We start from the raw sequence: 25,908 nt of genomic DNA, 5'->3' as shown, positions 1-25,908 counted from the left end.
TGTTGCTAAGTAGTGTAAAAAAGTTAAATAGGTTTGCTTTGTATGGTTCAAAGTGGTCATTTCAGCAATTCTGCTCATGCTTTGAATTTTTGAAGTACATTTTTCATGTAAATATATTTGTTTTTCTAAAGATAAATTAAAAAAGGATGATCTTTATACAATGGATCAAATTGGGCGAAAAACATACATTTCATTATCAGATTATATCTGAATACTTGCACAGTATTGAAGTTATTGCCACTAATCTGATGTGATCTAATCTACACACTTCTAGTAGAGCTGTATTTTTTTTTTCTTTTCTCTTTTTTATCCAGATGGACTTTGGTAATTGTGGTAATCACCATGTCGGACCAAATGGGATTAAATGACGATGCAGTTCTGGGTGGGATTAGTGTTACATAAAAACATTAATAAAGTAATTGTAAGCAGAAGTAATTCCTTGTAAAAGGCAATGCTAATCTCTGCTTTGTGTTTTCATACCTTAATATTCCTGCAGAGACAATTCTTTCCTGATATAATCTAAGATTTTTGCCTGTTATACATACATGTTGACTTACAAATACTGTATATAATCACCAGAAACCATTTAAATGGATATTTTCCTTACTCTTTTGGAATGGGAAGATAAAAGTGCCCCAAAAAACCTTATTTGATAACAGTGCCCTGTTATAGGAACCCAGGAGCATGCTGGGAAAAACAACAGTCTCACAATGTGACGATCAACAATCAGTTTTTAACATATTGCCTTTTTGTGCACAAACCGTCTGCCTTCCAAAGCTTGTGTACCTGCCTGAAGTATCCCTGTGGGCAAAAACTGTATCATATATCAAGGTAAAAGTGCCGTCTGCTGGTCAGCTCTGTGGTTAGAGTGTGATTCATGATCTCAGAGCTTCTGAATGGATCAAATTGGAGGCGGACAGCCATGTGCCAGAGAGCCAGTTCTCCTATCTGCCTGCCAAACAGTCCTGAACCGTCTGCCTCTGACTGAAAATGATCAGCCCCTCAATGTGGCTGTAGAGTAAAAGCCCAGGCCTCAAATCTTGACCCTCATTCTACTCTGTCTATATTTTTTCAGTCCAAACTGTGATTCATTCATCGAATTTTTAGTTTAAACATGGTACCTGAAATCTACAAATATACACTCAATATCAAATGATCACCATGCAACTCATTTTGGATCTTGGTAGAATACACAAATTTGTTAAGCTCCAATGAAAACAAATCTCTCTTTTTGTTATAAATAACAATTCAGACAGTCTCTTTTTCTAATGCAGATTATATCAGATTGTTACTGATATACCTTCAAGTGAAGTTCAATAGAAGAAAATCACCCAAACCTAACCCCGCCCCCTTGAACAAAACTGTCTAAAAAAAACAGTTCTTACTGTTTTCAAAGCCTTTTGTGTTCAAGAGTCCAGTCGACTTTATGTTTTACCTGTGACCCCTGAAATTCTTTCTCTAGAGCCATGTAAAGCCTTTTTCTGCTTAAAAAAAAAAACAAGAGCACCTACTAAGTTCCTGATGCTTAACAAGTAACAATACAACTGGGAGCCTGCTGTATTTGTTTCAACATCCTTGTGTGGGTGTTAACTTGTGTTTGACAAAGTCTTCACGCTCGAGCGAGTCACTTAAAAGCCAGTCAGCTAAATGTAATGTAACGTGAGGCGATGTTTCACTCGGCTAGAACAGCGATATATTTCATCACGCTCGATTTGAGCTGATGAACGGTCGACCTCCGACGTTAGAGGCCACGATGATCCATCTGCATTCTGGGTACTTCTAGCTGTCATTATTGATCACTTCAAACAAGGAAAACACACCCGCTCCCTCCCTGTACGTTCACCCTCTGTGCTTTGTTAGTTTATTTAATCACTTAATGTTTAAAGAGTTGTTTCTTCTTCTTTTTTTTCTTTATATCTGTGTTTACATTGTGCATAATGTGCATGTACGGTATATTTAGTATACTGTGTGTACTTAGTGCACAGACTATCTTTGCCTTGAGCAGTTCTGAGGCATAAATTGGTGATTACCGGGGCCATATATAGCTTAGGGCTCCATGTGTCTTATAAATCTGAGCTCAGAAAAGTAAAAATCTTGAACATGTTTCAGGCGAATTCTGTTGTCATCGCAGGGTGAAACCTTTTAAAAATGTTTTGTTGCTGGTATGTAGAAGTGGAACTTTTTTCACTAGCAGTTCCCTCTTCTACACACCTGTCTCACAGGTCTCAGTGCACTCTATTTATAATCAGAAGGCAAACAGTACATTTGTGTGGCTCTACCTGAGAGTTATAAGCCTAATTTAAAGAGCATCATCCCTGCATTTTATACACGATAAGAAATTATCCAATTCTCACTAAAACTGCATTCATGCTAAAAAACATTTTAGGTCCCTTGTACAGAATTTGGGATTTGGGCTATAAAAAATTTAGCACATATGAAAAATACACTTTGGGGAGCTATACAAAAGTTAGAAATATAATAGGTTATTTAACAGTAGTCCTACTTAGGCTGCTTCAAAAAAAAAAGTAAAGAGAGATTGTGTGTGTGCGTGTGCATGTGCGTGTGTGTGTGTGTGTGTGTGTGTGTGTGTGTGCGCACAAAGATCTGTACGAGCCTGTTCAGGCTTCTCTCTGCACGCTTCATCATGCTGAGCTGGAACATATTGCAGTTGTTCGACAAAAGCCAGAAGGAGGAAAGAAATTCAGGCTGAAATGCTGTAATCGTTACAATCGAGCCAAGTGAAAAATCTGTGTTGTGTGTTTGTCTGCATTTTGTGTGCATGTTTGAGTGTGACTTTACATGCATGTTACTTGTGCGTGTTTGGATACATAAACTTTGTAAGTATGCCTATGTGTGTGTTCTTCTACTCTGTGCAACCTCTGTGTGCAAGTTAAACAGAAGTGAGCTTATGAGGAGGAAGGAGCACTTGTTAGCATTCGAGGTCTCGGACAGCTGGCTCAACTCAGTACAGCGATAACAACTCAGCTGACCTCGACTTGGAGAGGGTCACCTGTTGGTTTCCTGGTGCAGGTGTATATAAGCACAGAGGTCAAGTGAGGCCTGTGGGTTTTGAATCAAGGTTGTTTTGTGTAAAAGCTGCATGAAATATTATTCATTTATTCTAACATGCTGAAAAAAACTGCCAGGACAAAGCAATGAAATGCACGCTGTCTTGTTTCAGTTTTTTTGGATATTCAGTAATTAGTGAATCATTTTGTCTTGGTGTTAACTGAAAAGCAGACCACTTCATGCCCTGAGACCATTGTTTGGATTCATTATCTCCTTGTTATTAATTGTTGGTTATATTTTTATTGTTTAGGAGGAAGAATAAGTAGTTTTTATGAAATTATTGAAGAAAATTTTGTTTTTGAAATCCCAAGTTAAGCTAAATTGGCAATAGAATGCCTTGCTTGCGTGATGTATCCTCCGGCTGTTATGAGTTTGCCGAGAAAGAGGAGGATACAGTGGCTGTGTATACCAGGTCCCAATATAACAGGTAATATCACTGTACAGTCCAGATGCATCAAACCTGATGTCCTTCAGAGTTCATTAGATCCCCGTCACACTATGACTCTGAAGTAGGAGCTTTAAAGGTTACAATACATTTTACATGTGGCAGCTAGAAGTCGCTTCATTTAAAAATATCACTACAGGTTGGAGTAACAGCTTGTAGAAACCTATGGGGTTGATTTCTGTGGAGGCGCGGCTTGCTCATTGCCAGCTGTTTCATCTCATTTCAGCGCACCCCAGCACAGCAGTGTGAGAATTGAAAGGTGTTGGAAGTCTGACGCTTTTGAGAATCTGATTAGTTCAACGTTTCGTGCACTCGGGCGTCTGCTCCGTCACCTGTGTTCATTTTCCTGTTGTTTACTTCTCCCTCTCCCCTGTTCATTTGTTAATTATTCATCTGATCTTGTTAATCGCTTCACTCAATTATTTGCTCATTCAATCCCTAACTCGCTCATTAGTTGATGCATGTTTATGATGTATGTGTTTAATCTGTCCATCAGCCTCTGGATGCTTGCTTTATTTTTTCCATCTCTGCTGAAAATTATTAGTGAACTCTTCATGCTGCTCAGAGAACAGAAGCCCAGCAGCTCCAAACTGCAATAAAACTCCTTCTCAACTCGCGCGTGTGTGTAGGTGGGTGTTTACTGCAGAGTTTTACTTGTAATTATCAACAGCTCAGCAGGGGTGACTGATGGTGCTTTTGTGTGCGACTGTGCACAGGTTTTGGTCTTTGTGTGTCTGTGTGTGCCCGTGCATGGAGATGATGTTGGAGGGCTTCGGCGTGAAGCTGCATCCAGCTGTTTGTAAGATCATCAACAGTTTCCTCGCACTGCACGAGTCCAGGCAAGCAGAACATGGATTTTCTACCGAAAGAACTTTACAGCCACACTCAGATACTGCATGAAATAATTGATAACTATTCTGATAATAATAAAATATATAAAAACGTGACATACGAAGAAGAAAATCTGCTCAGTTGTCCTTCATTATAATATTTTCTGCTTTTGTGCCGAATTATAATGAATACGGTCAAATACCTGAATAGAGCAGTGATCTTTCTGATACAAAGTTACTGTTTAACAATAATTTTGGCTTTGAACATTTCAGACTCATCACCAGGTTGAAACATAACAAAGGAATGACAAAAGGCTGTAACTAAGGGTGACCATTTCAAATAATATCTGGCCATGCTTAAAGTATAGGTACTTTTGACAACAACAAATATGCTGCACTTCACCTTAGGATTTGGAAAAGTTGTTATAACAAATGCATTATTATGTAAAGCAGGGGTGTCAAACATAAGAACCAAAAGCAACCCGGCAAACACTTGAACCTGGCCGACTGGACAGCTCTGATAAATATAAATCTTGTGTTCTATTTTCAGGACTTACATCTTTCCTTCTCATAAAGAGTTTCCTCATGGCCATTCCCACTGCACCAAAGTAACGCATAAACATTTAAGTGACAAAAACATTCCTTTTTTTCATTATTATAGAAATATCCGGGGGTTTTGGGGGGGGGTTCGGAGTAATAACAAAAATTAGTACATTTGTGTGAATTAACAAAAACATTGTTTTATGATTACATTAGAGTCTGAGCTATGAGCTACCAGAGCTTTCTCTGTAATTTTACATATTTCTTACAATTTATGCCCAAACAGTTGTGGCGATAGATTTCTTACAGCAGCATTTCTTCATTATGCAGAAAAAGAGAGATGTACTGTTGAAATAGCACTTCTATGTTTCCTACTAAGATATCTGGGAAGTTAAATGTTACATATCTTTACATTCTTATCTGCCCTACTCAAGATCAAAGTGGGATGTATGTGGCCAACAGTATAAAATGATAAAACAACCTACCTCTGCAGAACAGCCACTTAAAAAAGTTGCACATAAAATAGCTCTTTCTTGCATTCAGTGCACTCTTGCTGGGATGTTAGAACTGACACACAATTAGACATTGACCTTGTTTGGCCAATGTGACTAGTCAGCGCCTATTATGGACATTATTTGCCAACGTATCAGGTAACGTCACATTTTTACTCATGGTTTAGTTTATATTTAGTTTCATGCAGTCAAAAGGAATACAGATTTAAAATTCTGGATAAAGAAATCCATAATTAGTCAAGAATGAGCAGAATTAGTAGGAAGAAAAAGTAGGAATAGTGTAGACTAAACCTCAAATGAGTATAATGTAATGTTTAGCTGTGTACTGAATCTTATGGCAGAGCACAGTGGTTCCCATTAGTCTTTGAAGGGGCTTACGAGGTCATCCATTAGTCGAAAGGTCAGTGGTTTGATCTCCATCTCTGCTTGTCTGCATGTCAAAGTGTCCTCGGGCAAAATACTGAACCCGAAATTACCCCTAATGTTTCCATCGGTCTGTGTGTGTGTGTGAGTCCTTAAAGTGCACATGTGTGAATGGGTGAATGCAACTAAAATAAATGAACTCTAAAAACAAAGCTCTATATAAATACCAGTCCTCTAATTCATATATTAATTGTACACTTAATGACTGGGAAATGGTGCAGTTATCAGGTGAAATTCAAAAAGTTTGACCTGAAGTTAAGATCCTTACACCCCCTCTGGATGCATGTACTGTGCACCCCATGAGGTTCTGTGTCGAAGTGTCAAACACACTCTATGCCTCCATTTTCTTCTCCTTTTTTCCGTCCATCTTTTACTTTAAAATTTAAAAAACCTCAACACACACAGAACACACATCTGCAGGGATCAGGCAGTATTGACTGCTCTCTGGGTCCAGCTCAATTTAGATATGGCCTGAAGCAGAAATGAGAGAAAATGGCGGAGAGAAGTAAAAGGGGGGAAGGAGATGGAGAAGGTAAGGAGAGGAGAAAATGATCAGAAAAAGAAGAGAAAAGGAGCTGCACAGCACAAGAGTAATACACACATGCACACAGCACAGGAGGACGACAAGTAGTGGATGTAACAGCAATCCTTCATGTGAGGAGTGGCAGTGACAGCATGGTTGACAGGCACTTACACCAGCAAATCGATGAAGATGGATCAATACGTGACTGGACCAATCGATGATTGCCGCAACCCCTGTGACACACACAAATCCACAAACACACACACACACACACACACACACACACACTATGCCATTATATGGCCCCATTCACATTGTGTTATTTGATAGTTAACATAAATTCTTCAGTTAACTATCAAATAATATCATAATTACCATATTTCAGAGCATGACATTAAATTAATTTGTTTTTAATACTGATTGGTTACACTGGTGTGCAGGTCACAAGAAGGCCAGGCTGAACTGTACATTTATTGATGCGATCCTGTCGTCAGGTTTTCATTTTTCCATCTACAGATAAGCCAGAGTGTTAAGATCTCTTCCAGTCCTGGTTCATTATGTTCCAACCCCTCACAGCGTGATGAACTATTTTATCTTGCACGCAAATTAATTATGTATAAGACCCTATTCCTGATTGGCTCCTCCATTTAGCTCCTGCTGAGCTCTTCATTTTCATTGTCCATTCTTCATCTAGCCTTCCACCATGGATGAATTGACCAGTGCCCGACTCCTGTGTTCCAATCAAGCACTGCACCTGTATAAAAGCTCAATCAAACTGTCACTCAGCTTGATCCTCTGGCTTACCCTTGTGTATTTCTGCGCTTGGGTTAAGGAGGAATAGCCAAAAAGATCACATCCTATGTAATCCTTTTTTTTAAGCTCAAAGAAAGCTCTATACACATGCATAGAACTGCCTCCATCAGTGTGTGTGTGTGTGTGTGTGTGTGTGTGTGTGTGTGTGTGCATGTGCATGTGTGTGCATGTGTGTGTGTGTGCATGTGTGTGTGTGTGCATGTGTGTGTGTGTGGTGTTTCACGGATAATTACGGTTCTTTTTTGTTCTTTTGTGAGAACCAACCAAAGAGTCTGACAAGTTTGAGAACTGAAAATAAACCATTTGTACCTGATATGAAAAGCATATGTATCCAAACGTACTCCCACAAATTCTGGACCCACTGTAATCTACTACCAATGATTGGGAATCAAATGACCTAAAACAAAGGTATACTTCCTTGCATCCCCCATTGGTTGACTTAAATCAAGTAAATCTGTCAAGTCAGTTTATTTCTATGGCACAATTAAACCCAAAAACAGTGCTGCACAACAAGCAATTTAATTAACCTAGCCCAAAAGGAAAGAGTTATTTTTTATTGCATAATCGCAATTAATCTTTTAGTAATGATTTCCCTTCTTCCTGTTTATAATCTTCCAAACCTCCAGATGGGTTTGGGGGTTCAGAAGATGTAATCAGTTTTGGCTTAACTTGTAGTGTTGTGATGAGATTTACGCAGCACTTTTATAGCTACAACACTTTTCTTCAGCCTGCTTTATCTGAGAGACATGAAACACTAAAATAACACAATAGATGCAGCAGTGCAAAACACAACACCAGCCACTGTGTGTTTCAGACCGGACGGCTTTTTACATTTTCACCATCCATGCCCAAAATATACGAGGACTTAAAAACTTTTTAATCTGCTTCCTTTTCTTCTTCTGCATCTCACCTTCACAGCTGAAAAGTGGATTTAAGAGGTGAAATCAATGAGACATCAGAGCTTCACTCAAATCCACCATCAGTCTATTTCAAGGCGCAGCTCTGCCTCATGTTTCAAACATGCAGCGTGTTTTTCTCATAATGTAAATCCCCGTAATTCTCTGCACTCATCAACAGAGCAAAAGATGCCAAAGAAAAGCAGCAGCAGGGATAAAAAAAAAAGGGCAGAATCCAAAAGCACAGAGGCTAAAGAAAAGTCAAACAAATCTAATCAGGTATCAGAGCAGATACACTTGTAATGTTGTCTGCTCGGTGATTGTTTCGACACACATTCATCTCAGAGGCAGAGCAGGACGGTTAGCTGAGACGCTAGCTGTGGTAAAGCTGCTTAGCATCACTGTCACTCTGCGCTGTTGTAGAGCACCGGGGTGCTTCACAGCTCAGGTTCCACATCAGCAGATTACCCACAATACACCAAGGGGATTTCCTTGCCTCACAGAGAGCTTTCTGCTGTGGTTTGTGCTGTTCGTTAGACCCAGTGTAAACAGTGGCACACTTAAGAGGAGCCACTGGTGTTTTTTGACTGGGGAACATCCTGGACTGGAATTCAGGATAAAACTGGGAACACTGGAGGACACAGGAACCTGCCTCAAAGTACTTTAAAACATGTGGTGCATATTAGCATCTTTGCTACTTAAAGCCTAATATTAGGGGGAAAAAAATGTTGTGTAGATATTTCTAATGATGAAAGAAACAATATTATATTTCTAATGAAGAATAATAACTCAGTGACTATAACACAGAGTTACAGTTAATAAAATATAATATCGTTATGAATATAACTTATTCCATCCACCCCTCCTCCCTCTTATCCAATTCAGGGTCAGAAGGGGGTTGGAGCCTTCCTAGCTGACAAAGGGTGAGAGGCGGGGTACCTTTTGCACCAATCCAGAAACCTAACCCCACTAACTGCATGTCTTTGCATATATAATTTAATGTACAATAAAATTATGCAAATTGTTAATCTCTTGCAAATGAAATCTAACATTTATATCAATTATTCCTCATTATTAAACCATCAAAGTTCTTCCATTCTTTATTTAGTAAATCTTTTTTCTGAGATGAAGGTGATTTTTTGGTATCTTAGTGAACAATGTTTGTGTTATTGATCCTCTGATAGTGCAAGGTCTTTTAGTTTGCCCGATCGTGCTTTGGGTACAACTGATCCAGTTGCCATGAAGTGTTTGAGAGTGCTATGAACAAAACCTGTAACTGAGCCAGGATTCGATATTGAGAGAACTCATCTTTGCTCAGAATAACAAGTGGGCTTCAGACGCTTTCGTTTGAAGCCATGATTCCTAGAATTGCAATGCTGCACACAGTGAGCAAAAAAATAGGTAGACTTTGGATGCAATCTGGTTTATTTGACTAAGACTGATGAACAGATACAAATCTACATCACCACCACACAAGCGTCAGTGGATGATCTCACAGAAACAGTGAGAAAGTACCACGCTTTTTAATACACTATGTGCCCCCACTAAATGCAGTCTTAAGAGGCTGTGGTCACTTTACACGTGTCTGTGAAATGTAAGGTCTATAGCTTGGGTAAATATGATTTTTGGTAGATAAGGGCTATTCAGTCAGTGCGTGGGAAATCAAAGAAATTTGATTTTTGATTACAAAAAAGTGCAGAATATTTCATTTTTATTTTGCATGTTTCTTTCAGTCTTAGGCGAAGATATAAAACATTTAGTATCTGTCATGTTTATCCTGTGATAACAGCTGCATGATGTTAAAAAAATATATTTATCTTGCCTTTGGAGTCGCCACTGCAGAAAGTCAAATAACAATTATGTTATTAGTCATTCATGTGTGACAATATTAACATTCTAGCTTTCTTGCTGTGGTTGAGTTAGCTGAGGCACTGTATCGGTAAGGTGAGATGTCTGCGCACAGTCTGATGAATACTAGAAGGTGAATCTGTTGCAATGCCAGTGGACTTCAGAGAAGCTTCTTTCTTCAGGCTATGAGGCTACTGAACTCATCCTCCACATTTCATCAAGAAAATCAGGTTTTTATAAATAAACTATATACTCATTCTTTTATACTTTTTTTGTTACCCAGCATAAAATGTACAACATCTGTAATTTTGATTTGCAAACTAATGATTACAATAATTTGAATAACAAGTACTTGTTATTAATCTCTTCAACAGAAAGCGTTTCATCCTGTCTTCCTTCTTTCACCTAACCGACCACGGCAGATGACTGCCCCTCCCAGAGCCTGGCTCTGCTGGAGGTTTCTTCCTGTTAAAAGGGAGCTTTTCCTTCCCACAGTCGCCAAAGTGCTGGGGGGGGGGGGGGGGGGGGGGTCGTCATATAATTGTTGTGTTTCTCTCTGCATTATCTCTGTATCTATTATCGTAGGGACATTTGTCCAGTGCAAAACTCATGCCAACAACAAAAACATCAGCCCTCTGTAAACTCGATTGATTGGTTGAAAGGATGATATTCAATCAACAAGAAAACTGGCCAATACAGGCGTTGAATCACTTGGTGCATCTTTAGTTTTTTGTCAATGGACACACCACCTGACTTACATGAATGACCAATAAATCTAACCAGTAGGCGGTTATTTGAAGGTCTGCAAGAAGATTGATGATATTATAGTCAAGTGCTCCCACTTTAAAAGTCTAGACATCTAATGTGTTGCAAATCACCAAATCTGTGTTTACTGGGAAGAAGCAAATAAAGTAATGCAGTGGGTGGTGTTTATACTTTTTGGAGGTCAGACCTGTATTTTTTTTTCCTCCACATCCAAGCATTTTCGTAGAACATCGGTATAAAGAAAATGTGAGCCTCGAGGTTGTTTTATGTTTCTTCCATCTGCTTTTGATACCAGACTCTGATCATTCATCACCAGAGCAGGTAATCAAATAAGCAAGCTTGACAAGAGATAATAAAAATCATTTAGTGTCAGAGTTCAGAGGGATTTTTTCTTTGTATATTTTCGAGGCTTGTGATCTGAGAAGGATGACAAGTGTTAGCGTGGGAGGCACCAGAGCTAATACAGTGATTAATGTTTAGCTGCTTGTTGTGATTCATGGAAATATGACTAAGTAGCTGACTGAGTGTGAAAGGACACTGACGCCAGTGTGCACATGTAACACACACGTTCACACGCACAGGCAGGGCAGTGCTGAACGACTGCATGATCTAGTTAGTAATAAGTGTTTGAGCATCACAGGGTCAAAATGCAATCAAATAATTAGTAAGTGACTGAATGGACTGTTGGGTTTTTTCCCCCTGTAGCACTGTCTGGTTGCAGGAGAGATGCCTCCATTTTGGAGCAGTAACAATAAAACACTGGAGCGTTATCACATCTTCCACTGAGGCAAAACAAAGAAAATGACAAATTGTGTGCTACGCAGTGTGTGTTGTTCAGATGTGATTCAGAGGACAGAAAGGATGATAGTTTTACACATTTTTTATGTTTTTACACCAGCTTCAATGTGGCTGACTGTGGAACCACTTTAATACCATTATTTCTCCCTAGGGCCTTGCCTGATAACTGACAGCACAGACAAATGAGTATAATAGAAATAGGAAGATAAACTAACAAAAAAGTAACCACCAAAGACGGTTTGTGTCAAGTACATAACAGACAAGAGGGCAGTGACCAAATGGGTGAGTTGGAGGATGAACATTTAAAGAGGAGGCTGTAACTCCTTCCAAGACAGCAGAGAGCTTGTCATAATACTGTATTTTCAATTTTTCAAACAACACAACAAAATAAAGCAAACGTGCAGGAGTTTGACCTAAACAGCTGCTCCATGTGAGAAACTAAAGGAAAGGATATTCAACAGACAGCCAAACAATGTTTCCAACATTCTTTCAACCACATGGTGAGGTCATTTAACCTAAAACGCATGTAAAAAAAAAAAAAAAATAGAAATAGAAATAAAAATACTTCCTGTGATATAGAAAAACACTGGTTAAAAAAAAAAAAAACATGAACCTGTGCAGCATGTCCAGTCATGAAATTTCCTCACTAATAAATATTCCACAGTTCCACACACAGTTCCACTTTAGCAAAGTGGAAGTGACTGGGAATGGCAGGAACTGGGCAGGGTCAGTGGATACTGAGGTGCATAGTGTGCAGGTGTCGCCAACTTTCTGCAGATTCAACCACTACAGGCCTCCAAACATCATGTGCCCTTCACATTAGCTCAAGAACAGTGTGCAGAGAGCTTCATGGCTTCTCCATCTGGCAATCTGTTGGATGACTCTGGGTTTAGCGTTTGCCAGGAGAACGGTACTTGTATGAATATGTAAAGTTGGATGGGGTATTATGGTGTGGGGTTGTTTTTCAGGTCCCTTAGTTCCAGTGAAAGTTACTCTTAATGCTTCGCATATCAACACATTTTGGACAATTTCATACTCCCAACTTTGCAGGAAAAATTTGGGGATGGAAACCTTCCTGTTCCAACATGACTGCCCACCAGTGTAAAAAGCAAGGTCCACAAGGAAATAGATAAGCAACTTTGGTGTGGAAGAACATTACTGGCCTGCAGAAAATCCTGACCTCAACCTGACAGAACCCTTTTGGGATGAATTAGAGTGGAGACTGAAAGTCAAGCTTTCTCGTCCAACATCAGTGTCTAACCTCACGAAACTACTCCTAGAAGAGTGGCAAAAATTCCCATAAACACACCCCTAAACTCTTCCCAGAAGAGTTAAAGCTGCAAAGGGGGGGCCGGCATCATATTAAACCCTATGAATTATGAATGGGATGCTACTTCAGCTCAAATGAGTGTGAAGGCGTACGAGCGAATAGTTTTGACAAATAGTGTATAAAAGTGAAGTCAGTGGAACAAAATGTGTAAAATATATTTATGCATATTTTCTGCATTTGAAGATAGTGAGACAGTATATACAGATGATATTTCTCTCTATCGCATGTTGATAAAAGTGCTTTCAATATTTCTTCAATACATAAAAGTTTGTTTTTTAACATCTTGTCTTGCACTGAACATCACTTTTTGTTGTCTACTCACGCATTAAAACATTTTTCTTACACACTTCCTGTTGCCATATCAACCTATTGTGTATAACTGTAGGACATGTTTCCTCCCTGTACTGTATCAGCCCATTGTCTCCCTACTTGGATCTAATCCCTGCAGCGAAGCGGCTGTTGGGCTTATAGACTGTCTGCCGGAGAGCAGACAGAGGGAGGTTCCCCTGTTCACCGAGATAATAGCAGAGCACTGAAGTGGAGTGGTTTATACACACACGCACACAAGCACACACACCCCAACACATACACAGCTTCCTCAGCTCTGCATGTGGCAATTATCTCTCCTCTCAGCAGCTTGTGGCATCTCCCCCCATCTCCCCTCTAGTCTCCTCCTCTACCACTTCCCCTTCTCTCCCTTCCCTAATCTCCACTTGACTTTTCTTCCTCCTCTTTCTCTTATCACCTTCTCTCTTCTATCTTCCTATCTTTGCTTAAGCTGTTTGTAGCTCTCTTCTCATTTCTTTCCTTTCGCATACACTCCACTGTTCCACCGTCAAACACGAGATAGAGACAGAAGCACTCCCCCCCATACGCAGTAACAACCTGGACATCCTGCCTTCCCTTCAAAAATACAAATAAATAAATATACAAAACACTGCTTCAAAAGAAATTGTTTTCCACACCTCTCTGGACCCCCTACCAACCTGAACACCACTATTCTTAATGCAGTGACTCTGCAACGCACAGACACAAACAACAAACAGCTTGAAGATCAATGTGAGATTCATACAGTTGCAAAATTAATGTATAAAATATACTAACCACACTGTAGCCCAGAGTTGCCTTCAGTAGAGCTGGCTGTTTAATCAGATTTTAATTTCAATTATAATTTTGGCTTTTAGTGATTATAAAAATAAGATAACAGGAATGAAACAATTACCTTTTTGCAACTGTTTTGTGACCTCTTTCTTTTTTGTTTTTGCTAAAAACCTTATAAATAATAAACACAGCTTCCCTTTTTAAACCTCGAGGATGAAAAGCTCGTGGTTGCAAGGGTGTCAACTTGGGTATAAGTCAGCTGCTTCCTTGGCCTCTTGTTGCCCCTGTCTGCATCTGCAGACATCCTGCTGAAGAGATCAGCAGGTATAGGTGGCCCTACCAAGGCAGACTTTGGTTAAAGATTGAACTGAATCAGCCACCACATTTTTCATTTATTAAGTTTTTAATAAATTCAGTGAGTTCATGATTAATGATGTTAAATACTCAAGATCATGAAATAATTGTCACTGTGCTTTTTGCCTTCGGGTTAATTGAAGATTAGGGCTAATTGAGTAGCCTTAGTTTTCAGTGCTAGGCTTTGGCATTGTTGGTAAAAGCAGCCCAACCTCAAAAATACTTTTCAGTTCAATGTTATTTATATATGCCAAATTACAACAACTGTTGCCTCAAGGCACTTTATCCTGTGCGGTAAAGACCTTACAATAATAGAGATAAAACCCTAACAATCACACGACCGCATCTGAGCAAGCACTTGGTGACAACAGGAAGGAAAAACATCCTTTTACTATTAAGAAAACTCCACCAGAATCAGGCTTAGGGAGGAGCAGCCATCTGCTGCAACCAGCTGGGGATTTCAGGCCTAAATGATCCTTTCAGAGCTTCCCTTTTAGTTGTATTTAAATATTTGGCATTGTCCATTTTAGGGTAACAGGTAGCTGGACCGTTTCTAAACTGTCATGGGGTAAGAGGTGGGGTACTTACAAGCACCCGGATTTTAACCCAGGACCTTTTCACTGTGAGGCAATAGTGCTAAACACTCCATCACCTTGCAATCATATATTAAGTAATCATCTATTATAGTTTAGCAACTGCATCTCTCTTGCCGACACATTTACCTCCTGTATACACAAACTCGGAAATAGTACAATTTCCACCTGCACTGCATTCATCTCTGTGGTCGCAGCCACAGTCTTACCATCAGGGGTTACGGATCTTATAGATTCCAGATCTCTTGCAGCCTGCAGGCAATATGGAACCTAGCATCTTCAGGTCAAAAGCTTGCTTCTCTAATCTTTAGCTTATCCTTGCCCCACTGGGAAAATAACAGACCTGAAGCAGCTTCACTAAACCTGCTGTGTTTTCGCTTCTGGTGCTTTCCTTTAGAGTGGTAATCTAAAAATTCTTCTTGGTTTTGTGTCTTTCTATTTAGCTTTCAAGGTTTATTGCTGAGTTGCTTCTTTACTACCTTTGCTAGAGAGATGGCCTGTCAGTCAATTTCCTTGGACTTGGTTTCTTTAGATGGGGCCACTGATTTTCAGCATAAGCAGCAATATTTCTGAACATATAAATATGTTCACTAGACAAAATGAAAATGCTTTGCTTGTCTGTTTTGGATTTTTTTTTTACATTTCTGCACATGGAAGTAATGGAAACAAGCATACATCACCATGGTATCAAAACCTCCAAGTTGTTAAACCTGTGCTTATTTTTGTGAAAGGTGAGAACAGAAAATATTTGGCATTGAATCAAACACCTAAGATAAGGTTAACATTCAAACACAGCTGCATCATTCCCATATCCGTTTGTCTTGTCTTATCCAATTTCCTTCCCACCAGCCCTCACACCACCTTTAATTTAAGCCAAATAGTTCCTCTTGGGAACCCTGCCAAGGTGTAGGAAGTACCTCCATGACTCTGCAGTAGAAAAGAAGGTGTTTCTAAGAATACCTCAGTAGCTACAGTCAAAGATTTTACTGCAGTTTTTCTTCTTTTTTCCAATCCTAAAAGAGGATGAGGCGCCTTCATTTTCCCCTGCCAAGTGCTCCTGTGATCTACAGCTACAAGGTAACTGAGTTAACAGATAATCACATAACAGCAACCCCCCTCCCCATCCACACACATGCGTGCAAACAGACACGCACACTTCGCTGTCCTATATGAGATAAATGAGCACCATCAGCCCCCTACCTCCCTGCTAACAGATTAATGTGTAAGCGTATCCCTGGTCCCCCCCTCCTACACATCCTTCTCACTTTTCTAACACGCACACACAATGAGACACACAACTCACACATTTCTCAGTCGCCTTATGTCAGCTCGACAGTGAATTTCCCTCCTCCGGTAGCACAGCAGATGATGCAAACGATCGGCACAATGTGCACTTACGCACATTAGCGTGCACATATGGATAAACACTCAGAAATGCTCACACTTGTGCACAGACACACACGCACACACAGTCAGTGTTAGAAGCAGCAGACAAGCTATGACTGAGTCAGACATCAATCTCCTCATCACACGTCAAAACACATCCGCACACAGTGATGTACATGCCGGCTACGCTAACAGATTATAGCCTGTGATGTTGTAACCTGCTGTGCTCATCACCATCAGCCACAGCAGCAGCAACCAATCAGGACATGACCATGTTCAGCACGACTGCCAAAACCAACAGTCACCCAACAAACACCCACATGCAGCTTCCTCTCAGGGAGCTGGGTCACCATGAGCTGCCGGGTAACCTTTAATCACACAGCAAACACTGGCTCACATACACATGTGCAAAACAGGACAACGGATGTTCAAGCTGGACATTTACTTCATATAGTATGAAGTAATGTACTATACATATACTAGTAAAAAAATCATGAAAAAAATGAAAAGGATTGCGATCTGTAATCATGTTTTGTGGTATGGAACATCAACTCCCCTCCATGAGCAGCACCAAAACCCTCAAAGAGAACAAAACTGGGATGAAGATGGGTTGCAAAGCAGCTTGTATACACACTTAAAGCAAGCTGAAGGAGCTTAAACAGCATAACGAATGTCTGAAGAAAGTAGCATGTTGAACATTTGTCAACTGGATGCATAGAAGGGCATGACCTAAAGCTACACTCAAATCTATTATCTATTATGAGACTAAATAAAGCAAGTTTTCCCCTATGTTTGAAGTATCCATGTCACTGAGGTCAATTAGGAAAAAGAGGGGGGGGGGGGGAAGGATAGCAAAAACCTATAAATCTATATATAAACTGTTAAAAAAATCCTTTTCACTCCATTTTTCATTTTATGTTCCCACAGCTTCTGTTATTCCCTGATTTAATTAAAGATCTAAGATATATTGCACAACTCAGGTGGATCCAGTGCATCTCACTGCCTCTTAGAGACTCCTGAAAAACTTTTGGTACTGCAGTTTGGTACTTACTGTTTTGATCTAAAATGAAGACAGATTCAACATTGGCATGGCTTTTTTTTCTTCGCTGAATGTTATTTCAGTCAGTCAGAAAGAGATTTTGCACTATTTTTTTAGCACAAGAGAAAGTTTGCAAACTAGATGCAATGCTGGCTCTGCTTTGAAATCAAGGAGCAAACAGACCACCCAGTGTGTGGGTTAATCATTAGAAACTACGTCGGGTGGAGAAACTTTGCTCCCAGACTTTCTAGGCCCATCAATTATGGCCGGGTGAGAAAAACCCAGGAAACAAAACTCAAAAAAAAAAAAAAAAAAAATTGTAAAAAGAAGAAAATTTATATATCAATGCAAAGACGTGGCTTTGTTGTTGAAAGCCTAATAGAAACAGAATCTCAGCAAAAAAGCCGTGTTTGTGTATCCCACACGATCTCAACCAACAACACTGGACCTCTGAACGCCTTCTACAAGTGCCTGGAAGTTTTTATCTCCTGAAATATACAAGTAGGGAGCTGCTGTCAATGCGGCAAGCTCCTTATCTTCCTGCTGAGCGTCTTTCCAACAGAGGAAGACGGCGCTCTGCTAAGAGGATTTCTATTTTGGTTTAATTTAATTTCTTAGCGGACAGGCGGATTGTAATTTGGTGGTTTCTCTATGAAAACGTGTTGGTTCCATAATCTAAATTTGTTTTAGTACAGATAGGGGATTCATTACAAACTCCAGGAGTTGCTGCTGTGTTCCTCTTTAATTCAGTGCGTGCGCGCTTATGTGCGCACACATACCTGTAATACTAAAAGCTGATCTGTGGTGTTGTTGTGTGTTTGTTGATGTGTTTGTTTATGCCTGCGGGCAACATGAGTTTGTTTTGTGTGTTGTGATAAGCTCTCCTTTTATGCAGGGATGCAAACTTGTGATAGATTTATACATAACTCTGTAGAGTCTGCCTGTAATAAATATATTCCTCCAGAGGTTTGTCTTTCAGGTGCTGCAGAAACATTTTGCTACAAAGAATCTGCACTTTCTCAAGCTTGTCTGCCGTCTTTAACACAACACACATGTTGTGTTGTGTCAGACTTCTCTGTATGTTGTCATTTATACTTGTGCATGTTCGTTTTATATACTGCACTCTGTGGTTTTGTACCTGTAGTGTCGAGTGTCTCTCAGGGCTCGATCACTGGGGATGCGTTCACTCTCTCTCTGGTTGAAAGCGTACAGAGTGTACGGGTCGTCTCCAGGCTTCCAGCGCCGAGCGCTCAGGTAACTCCGCTCATCAAAGCCCTCCAACATGTCCTCCCACTCTGCATCTGAAATCTGTAAATCAGTCAAAGCCGTTAAAAAGAGAACTAATGATCACATGTAAAAGAGAAATGAACTCTCATCAAATTTGATGCAGTATAACAGAAGACAGAAGATGCAGTTTCTGTTTGTTAAATCAAAATATTAAATAAATTATTTTGCTCTGTTTTATTTCAGTTATATCAGCCTAGGTGCTGAAAATGAAACCAACAAGAAGTGCCAAACGGTCACTTGAGACAGGCTGCAAAAGGGAGTCATTCCCCTGAGGTGCCCGTGCTAAAACATCCAACTTAGACCATGAAAAAAATGTGTTTTAATGTGGCATCTTGTCTTTAGAGCCCATCGCTCCTTTTTTAATAACTGCATTAGGACTAAACTTTTTTTTTTTTAACTCACTCATGTTGGATTTTCCTGAGACTTAATGGTGAGTGTTTCGACTGACACGTGTAGCTGCTAGCTGTGTGCTAGTGATAAATATGGTTGCCGTGTGGTACAGCCCTTCCAACAAGTCTGTGCTTCAGTTTTGGTGAATGAGAGTCTAGCATTGTATTAGTCTGACATGTTAAATAGAGGACACATGTGATTAAAATGGCAATTTCTGGTTCATGCATGAGGCAGTCAACACAATGAAAAGATCTACCACGTGTTCAAAATCATCTTTGACATATAAGAAAAGAGACGACGTGATGTAGTCTTTAAAAAAAAAGCATCAGGTTCAGAGTTATCTTTTTCTATTTTATCAGTCATCAGAACATTTGAACTAGTGAACGTTGGATTTATTCACACATGTTCTTTGCTGCTCACAGCAGAGGGCTTTTTAAAAGCATCTGAAGAGCTTTTAGGGGTTATTTTATTTAAGGGAGATTCAGAGAGCTTTTCAGTTTCTGCTTTTTGGTATTTAACAAGATGAAGGCCGTGCTTCAGTTTTTCATCCTCTTTGCTCCCTGCTTATTTTGTGACTAAACGCTGCATTTTTGTCTCTCGGCAGCTTGTTTGGTTTGTACTTTGATGTCGTAATTCTTTATTATGTGATGCTCTAAATCTGAACTATGCAAACAAACAAACATGGAAAAGGGGCGCACCACTTTTCCTCTTCTTGTTACAGACACTTAAGGGCACAAATCAACCAAATACACCTCTAAATAACAGCTTTTCACACATAGTGCCTGCATGTTATTGCATTGTTGCACTGCTGCCAGCATTGTGAAAAGCCCAGTTTGGATGTAGCTTGTTAGCCAGTCAACAGATCAATGACGCAATTAGTCATCAAGTCAGTCATCCAGCATGATGATCAATTAAATGTGTCAATGCAGTATTGCATGAAAAAGAGAGGCCCCAGTCACACAGGCCAAGACACCTGTCAGCAACCGTGAGGCAACCACCGGCCAGAGGGAAAAATGTACATTCCCCGACCAGTTGGCAAGTGGTTACTGGAAGGTCACAGGTATGCAGTGCAGAGATATGCAGTGTGGCAAACACTGCAAACTGTGAAAAGTGTGACAAACTAGAAACAAACTGTTTGCCTTCAATAAGCAATAAGGTATTTCGTTGCCTTGTACTTGTGACATGTGCAATGACAATAAAGTTGAATTCTATTCTATTCTATTCTAAGGCACAACTTATTTTGAAGGGAAGCGTTCCTAGTTTCTGGTTTGCCTCACAAATTTGTAATTAGTAGTGAAAGTATCACTACCGCTCAGAGAGTACATTATGAGTTTGGTGCAGTACACTCTTTGTAAGAGCCAGCAACCACTTGCCAGCTAGTTGGGGATTATCCATTTTTTCCATAGCTATTGGAGGTCATCAACTGGTCTCTAGACCTGTGGGACTGAAAGCCTAGTGATCGTTACTGGTGCTTACAGGGACTATTCTCAGTCTTCTAACTTACACCAAAATAAATTAGCATCAGACTGGCGTAAAAATGAGCTAAATTCACTGCTCTATGTCCAACGCAGGCAGCACATGACGACTTTCAAATTAGCTCCAACAGATATGTTTAGGAGTAAAATCACAACGTGTGCTGGAGATACAGAATATTATTTGTCTCTTTGTGTTTAAGATCATTTTGGTCAAAAGAGAGGCGGGTGTTTATGATGGTACAACTATAACCCCTCCAAAATCCTTTAAACACTTTAACATTATGACTGCAATTCAGCTCACAAATGTTTCAGTTTTTTGCACGTTTACCATAAAATATGCAAATAAACAATGTTTGATGCTCTTGTGGGTTTTGAGGGCTTTAAGAACGAAGGGAAAACAAAAATAAAACAAAAAAATCGTCTGGTACACCATTACTTTGTAATTCTGGTACACCACGCAAGACTGATGCAAGTTTTCTAACCTTCAAAAACACTGGCATCAGCTCATATCAGTAATGTATGAAAATCATATGCAGAGACTTAAAAAAAAAAAAAGCTACTTGAGATGCAGTAGGTAATCCATCATGCCTGTAGTTTTTTTGTCACTTACTACTAAGTGGTAATGAACATGCATTCAATTCATTTTGACATCTGAGAATCGATGGCTGGCTGCTGAACTGTTCTGCATTCATGATGTTGGTGGTTGGAAAATAACCCCCCCCCCCCCCCCCCCCCCCCCCAACTCCCAGAGGACATAGGAAGAGCATGGAACAAATCTGTGAATATACTACAGAAAATTTAGACATTTCTTGCACAGAAATGTTCTTTTTTTAATGACTAGAGAAGCTTTTAAAAAACATTTTTCAACTGCAGTAACACAAAACAACAGTTTTACAGTAAAATGAGGGTGAAAAAAAGGTTCTGGAACAAACTTTAAAACTTTTACAACACATTGGAAAGTAGACATGAATAATGTAAAGCATGTGCAGTTTGCAGTTGATGGGCTATGCGAAAGCAGCCATATGGCCCTTCAACATACCAGTAAGGAAGCAAATTGTCAGTGTAAGTCACCAAAAACGAACTTTATGTTATTCATCACAAGTACCAGAGACAGTGTCGCACAAAGGAAACAACCGACTCTGCAGAAATCTTTACGTCTCCAGAAAATACAAACATTATAAAATAAGATATAAAATGTTAATGTAGCTCATAAATCCCAATCAGGTCCTGAACAGCTGGTGGTGAAAAACACAAGGTGGCAATGACTTTAAAAAAAAACCAAAAAAAAGCTACAGCTGCACTTTCTGTCTGTCAGAGCTCTGCTTGGAGTGTGTGTGGAGTTTAAAAGGGAGTATATATCATTTATGAGACAGTGCAGATGCCTGTTGTTTGGGAGACTGAGAATCAGATTTCTCAGTCTTGTGTGTGTGGTGTGTGTGTGTGTGTGTGTGTGTGTATTTCACTTGATAAAGAGAAAGTGTGAGTTTCATCTTTGGGTAATGCATGAGAGAGACAGAGCAAGGAATAGTTTCTTTGAGGGTAAGAGATATAATGAATGTAAATTATTACTCTCTCTCTCTCTCTCTCTCTCTCTCTTTCGCCGCATCATAAACATAACACAGGAGCTTCAGCAAAATCCCCGGAGGCCATATTTTTTCTCAACGACCATACAGCCCAGCATGTAGTGGAGATGAATGGACACACGCACACACACACTCGCAGGGTCACAGCGTTGATGGTGTGTGTAACAGAACAACATTTACGGTGAAGCAGCTGCCTGGATGGAGTGATGTGGAAAACGAATCATCTTCTTTTGTCCTCCTTCTCCTCCTCCTCCTCCTCTTCTCATTATTCAGCCATACAACTTGCTGATGCGACACATTGTCTAAATGGGGCCATTAGAGGGCTGGGAGTCAGACTCTTTGAATGTGTGTATGTGAATGTGTAAGGATGTGTTAGTGGTACTTCCCCTGGTGGCTTTAACCGCAAAGCATGAGAAGGAGAGGAGAGGAGGTGGAGAAGATAAAAGTAGTAGAAAAAAGATGGGGAGTGGATGACAGAGGGAAAGAAAAGAAACTGGAGGACAGAAGAAGAGGAAAAAATAAAGATGCTAAAGACAAAAAGAGGGCTAGAATAACACAAGAGAAAGAAAAAAGATTCAGAGGAAGAAAAAACAGGTAGAGGGAAAGAAAGGGAGAAAGTAGAAGATAGATGGAGGCTGAGCACAAAAAGAAATTAGAAAATGAGAGCAGTCTAGAGAAAGAAAACCAAGATTTGAACAATGGAAATGACATAATTGTAGCCTGGAAGAAGAATTAAGAGCAGTTGGAAATCAAACAACTGTAGCAAGAAAGAAATAGATTAAAGGAAAGAGAAATTAAAAAAAAAAAGAAAGTCATGAAAACTAATTACAAAAGAAGGGAAAGAGGGAAAAGTGAGGAGAAATAAAGAACATTCAATGCTTGTCCAAATCCAGCAGTTTTAGTTGTGCCCCTGTAACTTATTAGCACTGAGAAAGAGATCTGCACTGTACCTGTCAGGTTACAGTTAGAGGAAGATGAACAGGAGAAGAAAAAAGAGAAAGAGGAAGTGTGCAAGGTAAAATGATAAAGGGTGGGACAAGTGGGAAGATAAAAACAAAAAAGATTTTTAAAAAGGGAAGGATGATTAAGATGGCAAAGAAAAGGAGAAAAGGAGATGAGAAAAATGAGGCAGAAAAATGGTAAATAACTGACAAAAAGTAGGAGATATAAAGTGAAGACAAATAAGAAAAGGATAAGAACCAGACACATAGATAAGCAAGTTAGAAAACAGGAAAATGGGAATAGGAGAATATTGAAAATGGGGGTAGGGAGGTGGGAAGGAAGCAAAAGAACTGAAGGGCAAGAGGAAACAGAAGTAAAGGGAAAAGAAATGAGGACGAGAAAGTGAAAAAGAAGTGGACAAAGTAAGAAAAGAGGAACAAGGACAGGCTGTGATTAAGCTTCTCTGGGTTTCACACACACACACACACACCTGCGGCCTTCTCGCCTCTGTAGGATTTGTTTGTGTCTTGTCTCGCTAGAAGCTCAGGAGTGGCTGCGTTCAAGGTCCCCTGGATTCTATCCTATTTACAAGACACATACCCGCACAGGCGCACACCCGTACACACACACAGCTTGTCTTCCTAATGCACCGTGGCATCCTCTCAATGCCTCTCACGGTCGCTTACATGAACACAGACATTCAATTAACAAACCTGAGGCACGAATCGCTGGACAAACAATGTGTGGCTCTGCGAGTGTGTGTGTGCGTTTGAGTGTCGAGCCAAGCCACCAAGGAACCTATTAATTCATCCAGACTAGACAGACAGATACATTTAGAATCATAATGAGAAAGCTGAAGCCTGAGCCCCACACACACAAACACACGCGCACACCGGGGTGTCACGGTCATTGCGTACTTTCTGACAGCTCACGGTGGAGAAAGGTAGCCGGGGTAAAGAGAGAGAAACGGAGAGGTGTGTGAAGGAAAAGAAGAAGAAAAGGTAACCTGTATATTAAAATGTGGTCCTGCAATGGAAGATTATTGATTTAGATCCCTCTGACCACTTTGAGAGATCCAGTCAAAGAAAGTAAAAGAGCAAAACAAGTTCACAATCAGCTGCTTTTATTTATTTATTTTTTAAACAAGCTTATAGGCGATCCATTACACTTTTCCACATTTTAACAGGCTTCAGACGTCTTTGACTGGTGTGTTTCAGACAGTTTTTTCTACCTTTGGCTCTGTATGATACCATTAGGATTAGGGCCAGCTATCTATATCTATGAAGCCTCACCCACCTGCTGTTCAAAGCTCTCGTTTGTGCATTTTGTGAGAGGCAGCCAGTTAGCAGAAGCTAAAGCAGCTTGTTTCAGACAGAGGATAAACTGACAGACCGCACAAAGTCATAGTATTTAATAAATAAGGATAACTTCTGACTGTGAATCAGACAAAGCTACTCTACTAGAGTCCAGGAATAAAACTATGCAGCTGGAAATGATCATAAGTGATATTGATAGTAGCGTTGCATGCCTGAACTTGTGAAATACCCACATTCTTTGCTGCCACACACAAATGCCCGGTTAGGTTAATGTCACTCTCTGTAGGCGTTTGCAGTCCATAGCAGTAGTGTTGCCGTACCATGCAGTGATGCAGCTGGTCAATGTGCTCTCCACAATGCAGCTGTAGAACCTGCTGAGGATCTTGGCCGACATACCAAATTTCCTCAGCCTCCTCAAGAAGTACAGCCGCTGTTGAGCCTTCTTGACCAGCTGTGTGGTGTTCAGTGACCAGGTGAGGTCCTCACTGATGTGGATGACCAGGTATCTAAAACTGCTCACCCTCTCCACTTCAAGCTCCCGCATAGCAACAGATGGCATGAAATCATCACATCTACACATCTGACATCAGAGGCTATTACCTCACTTATATCCCACTTTCTAACAACGTCATGTATAATCAAACAAGAAATTGTTAATCATTAACTTATATCAGTGTCTGACCTCATGGGGGGTTTTTTGTCTGTTCATGTGTTCAGACTATAGTCTTTGGTGATGCTGGGTTTTTGGTGGTCAGAAAACTTTAAATATACTGCCAAGGCTGTAATCAGATTTTTGAAATTAGGGAGGTCCATTTTTTCTCATAATGTATTATATTTAAGGTATAGCACTAGAAAAGGCTACAATATTGCAGCAACAACTCCTAGTGTTGAAAAAAAGGGTAAATGGTTTTATTTATCTATATTTAAAAAAGCTGTGAATGTATTGCTATGTATAAAAAAAGCCATGTGTAAAAAATATTATGGAATGGGTGAGTTGTGTGTAACAATACAAAATACAACAAAACAAACTACAGAATTATTAATTCAGTTGAAATAAAATAGCAGGAGGGGAAAAGCTACTTATTCGATGACTTTGGCCCTACTGTGCCTCTGATTTACTCCTCATGCCTAAACCAGCCAATTATCATTTATTATGAGTCATGCAGCAACACAACCCCCTGAACTCAACTCAATCAGAGTCACAGTAGGCTGGGCCATAACTTTGCTAAAAAGTCTCCACAGGAATTCTAACTAAAAGCCATCTGGCGCATCATACAGTGATTAATGCCAATTTTCACTCTTTAAAAAAAGGCCTCAGTGACCTCACTTCATAGCTGGTTCATAGCTGTGCCAATCCCAGATGAATAGTGAAGGTTGTGTCGATAAGGGCGTCTGACATTAAATTTTTGTCATATCAACATGCAGATCAGAAAAGGTCCAAATCCAGATAACTGGTGTGGTGATCGCTACAAAGCATGCTGCCAAAAGACAGAAAAAAGAAAAAACTGTATCGCAGGCAGCTACTAGCTACAGCCACTTGTTTTGGCATCCACCTGTCAGTCAAAGGAGCCTATGTCGTAGAGGCGAGGTTGCTTGAAGGAGAGCCCTCCCGTAGAGCCATAGATTTTGGATCAGTACTGATACAAAGCT

General features: G+C 40.0%; 1 protein-coding gene across 1 annotated transcript in view; it reads right to left on the bottom strand.

Annotated features, from left to right (window-relative positions):
* Positions 1-25,908, bottom strand: part of galnt14 (UDP-N-acetyl-alpha-D-galactosamine:polypeptide N-acetylgalactosaminyltransferase 14 (GalNAc-T14)) — a 217,264-nt gene that overhangs the window by 158,886 nt on the left and 32,470 nt on the right. Inside the window, exon 2 of the mRNA XM_006793525.3 lies at positions 18,404-18,573. Coding sequence (XP_006793588.1) covers positions 18,404-18,573 — 170 coding nt within the window. The remainder of the gene's footprint in view (positions 1-18,403; positions 18,574-25,908) is intronic.

This window comes from Neolamprologus brichardi, chromosome 15 (genome assembly GCF_056152115.1).
Source record: "Neolamprologus brichardi isolate AB-2024 chromosome 15, ASM5615211v1, whole genome shotgun sequence".
NCBI classification, from domain to species: Eukaryota; Metazoa; Chordata; class Actinopteri; order Cichliformes; family Cichlidae; genus Neolamprologus; species Neolamprologus brichardi.
The sequence above is the reverse complement of the archived record's forward strand: the minus strand, read 5'-3'. Positions and strand labels throughout refer to the sequence as shown.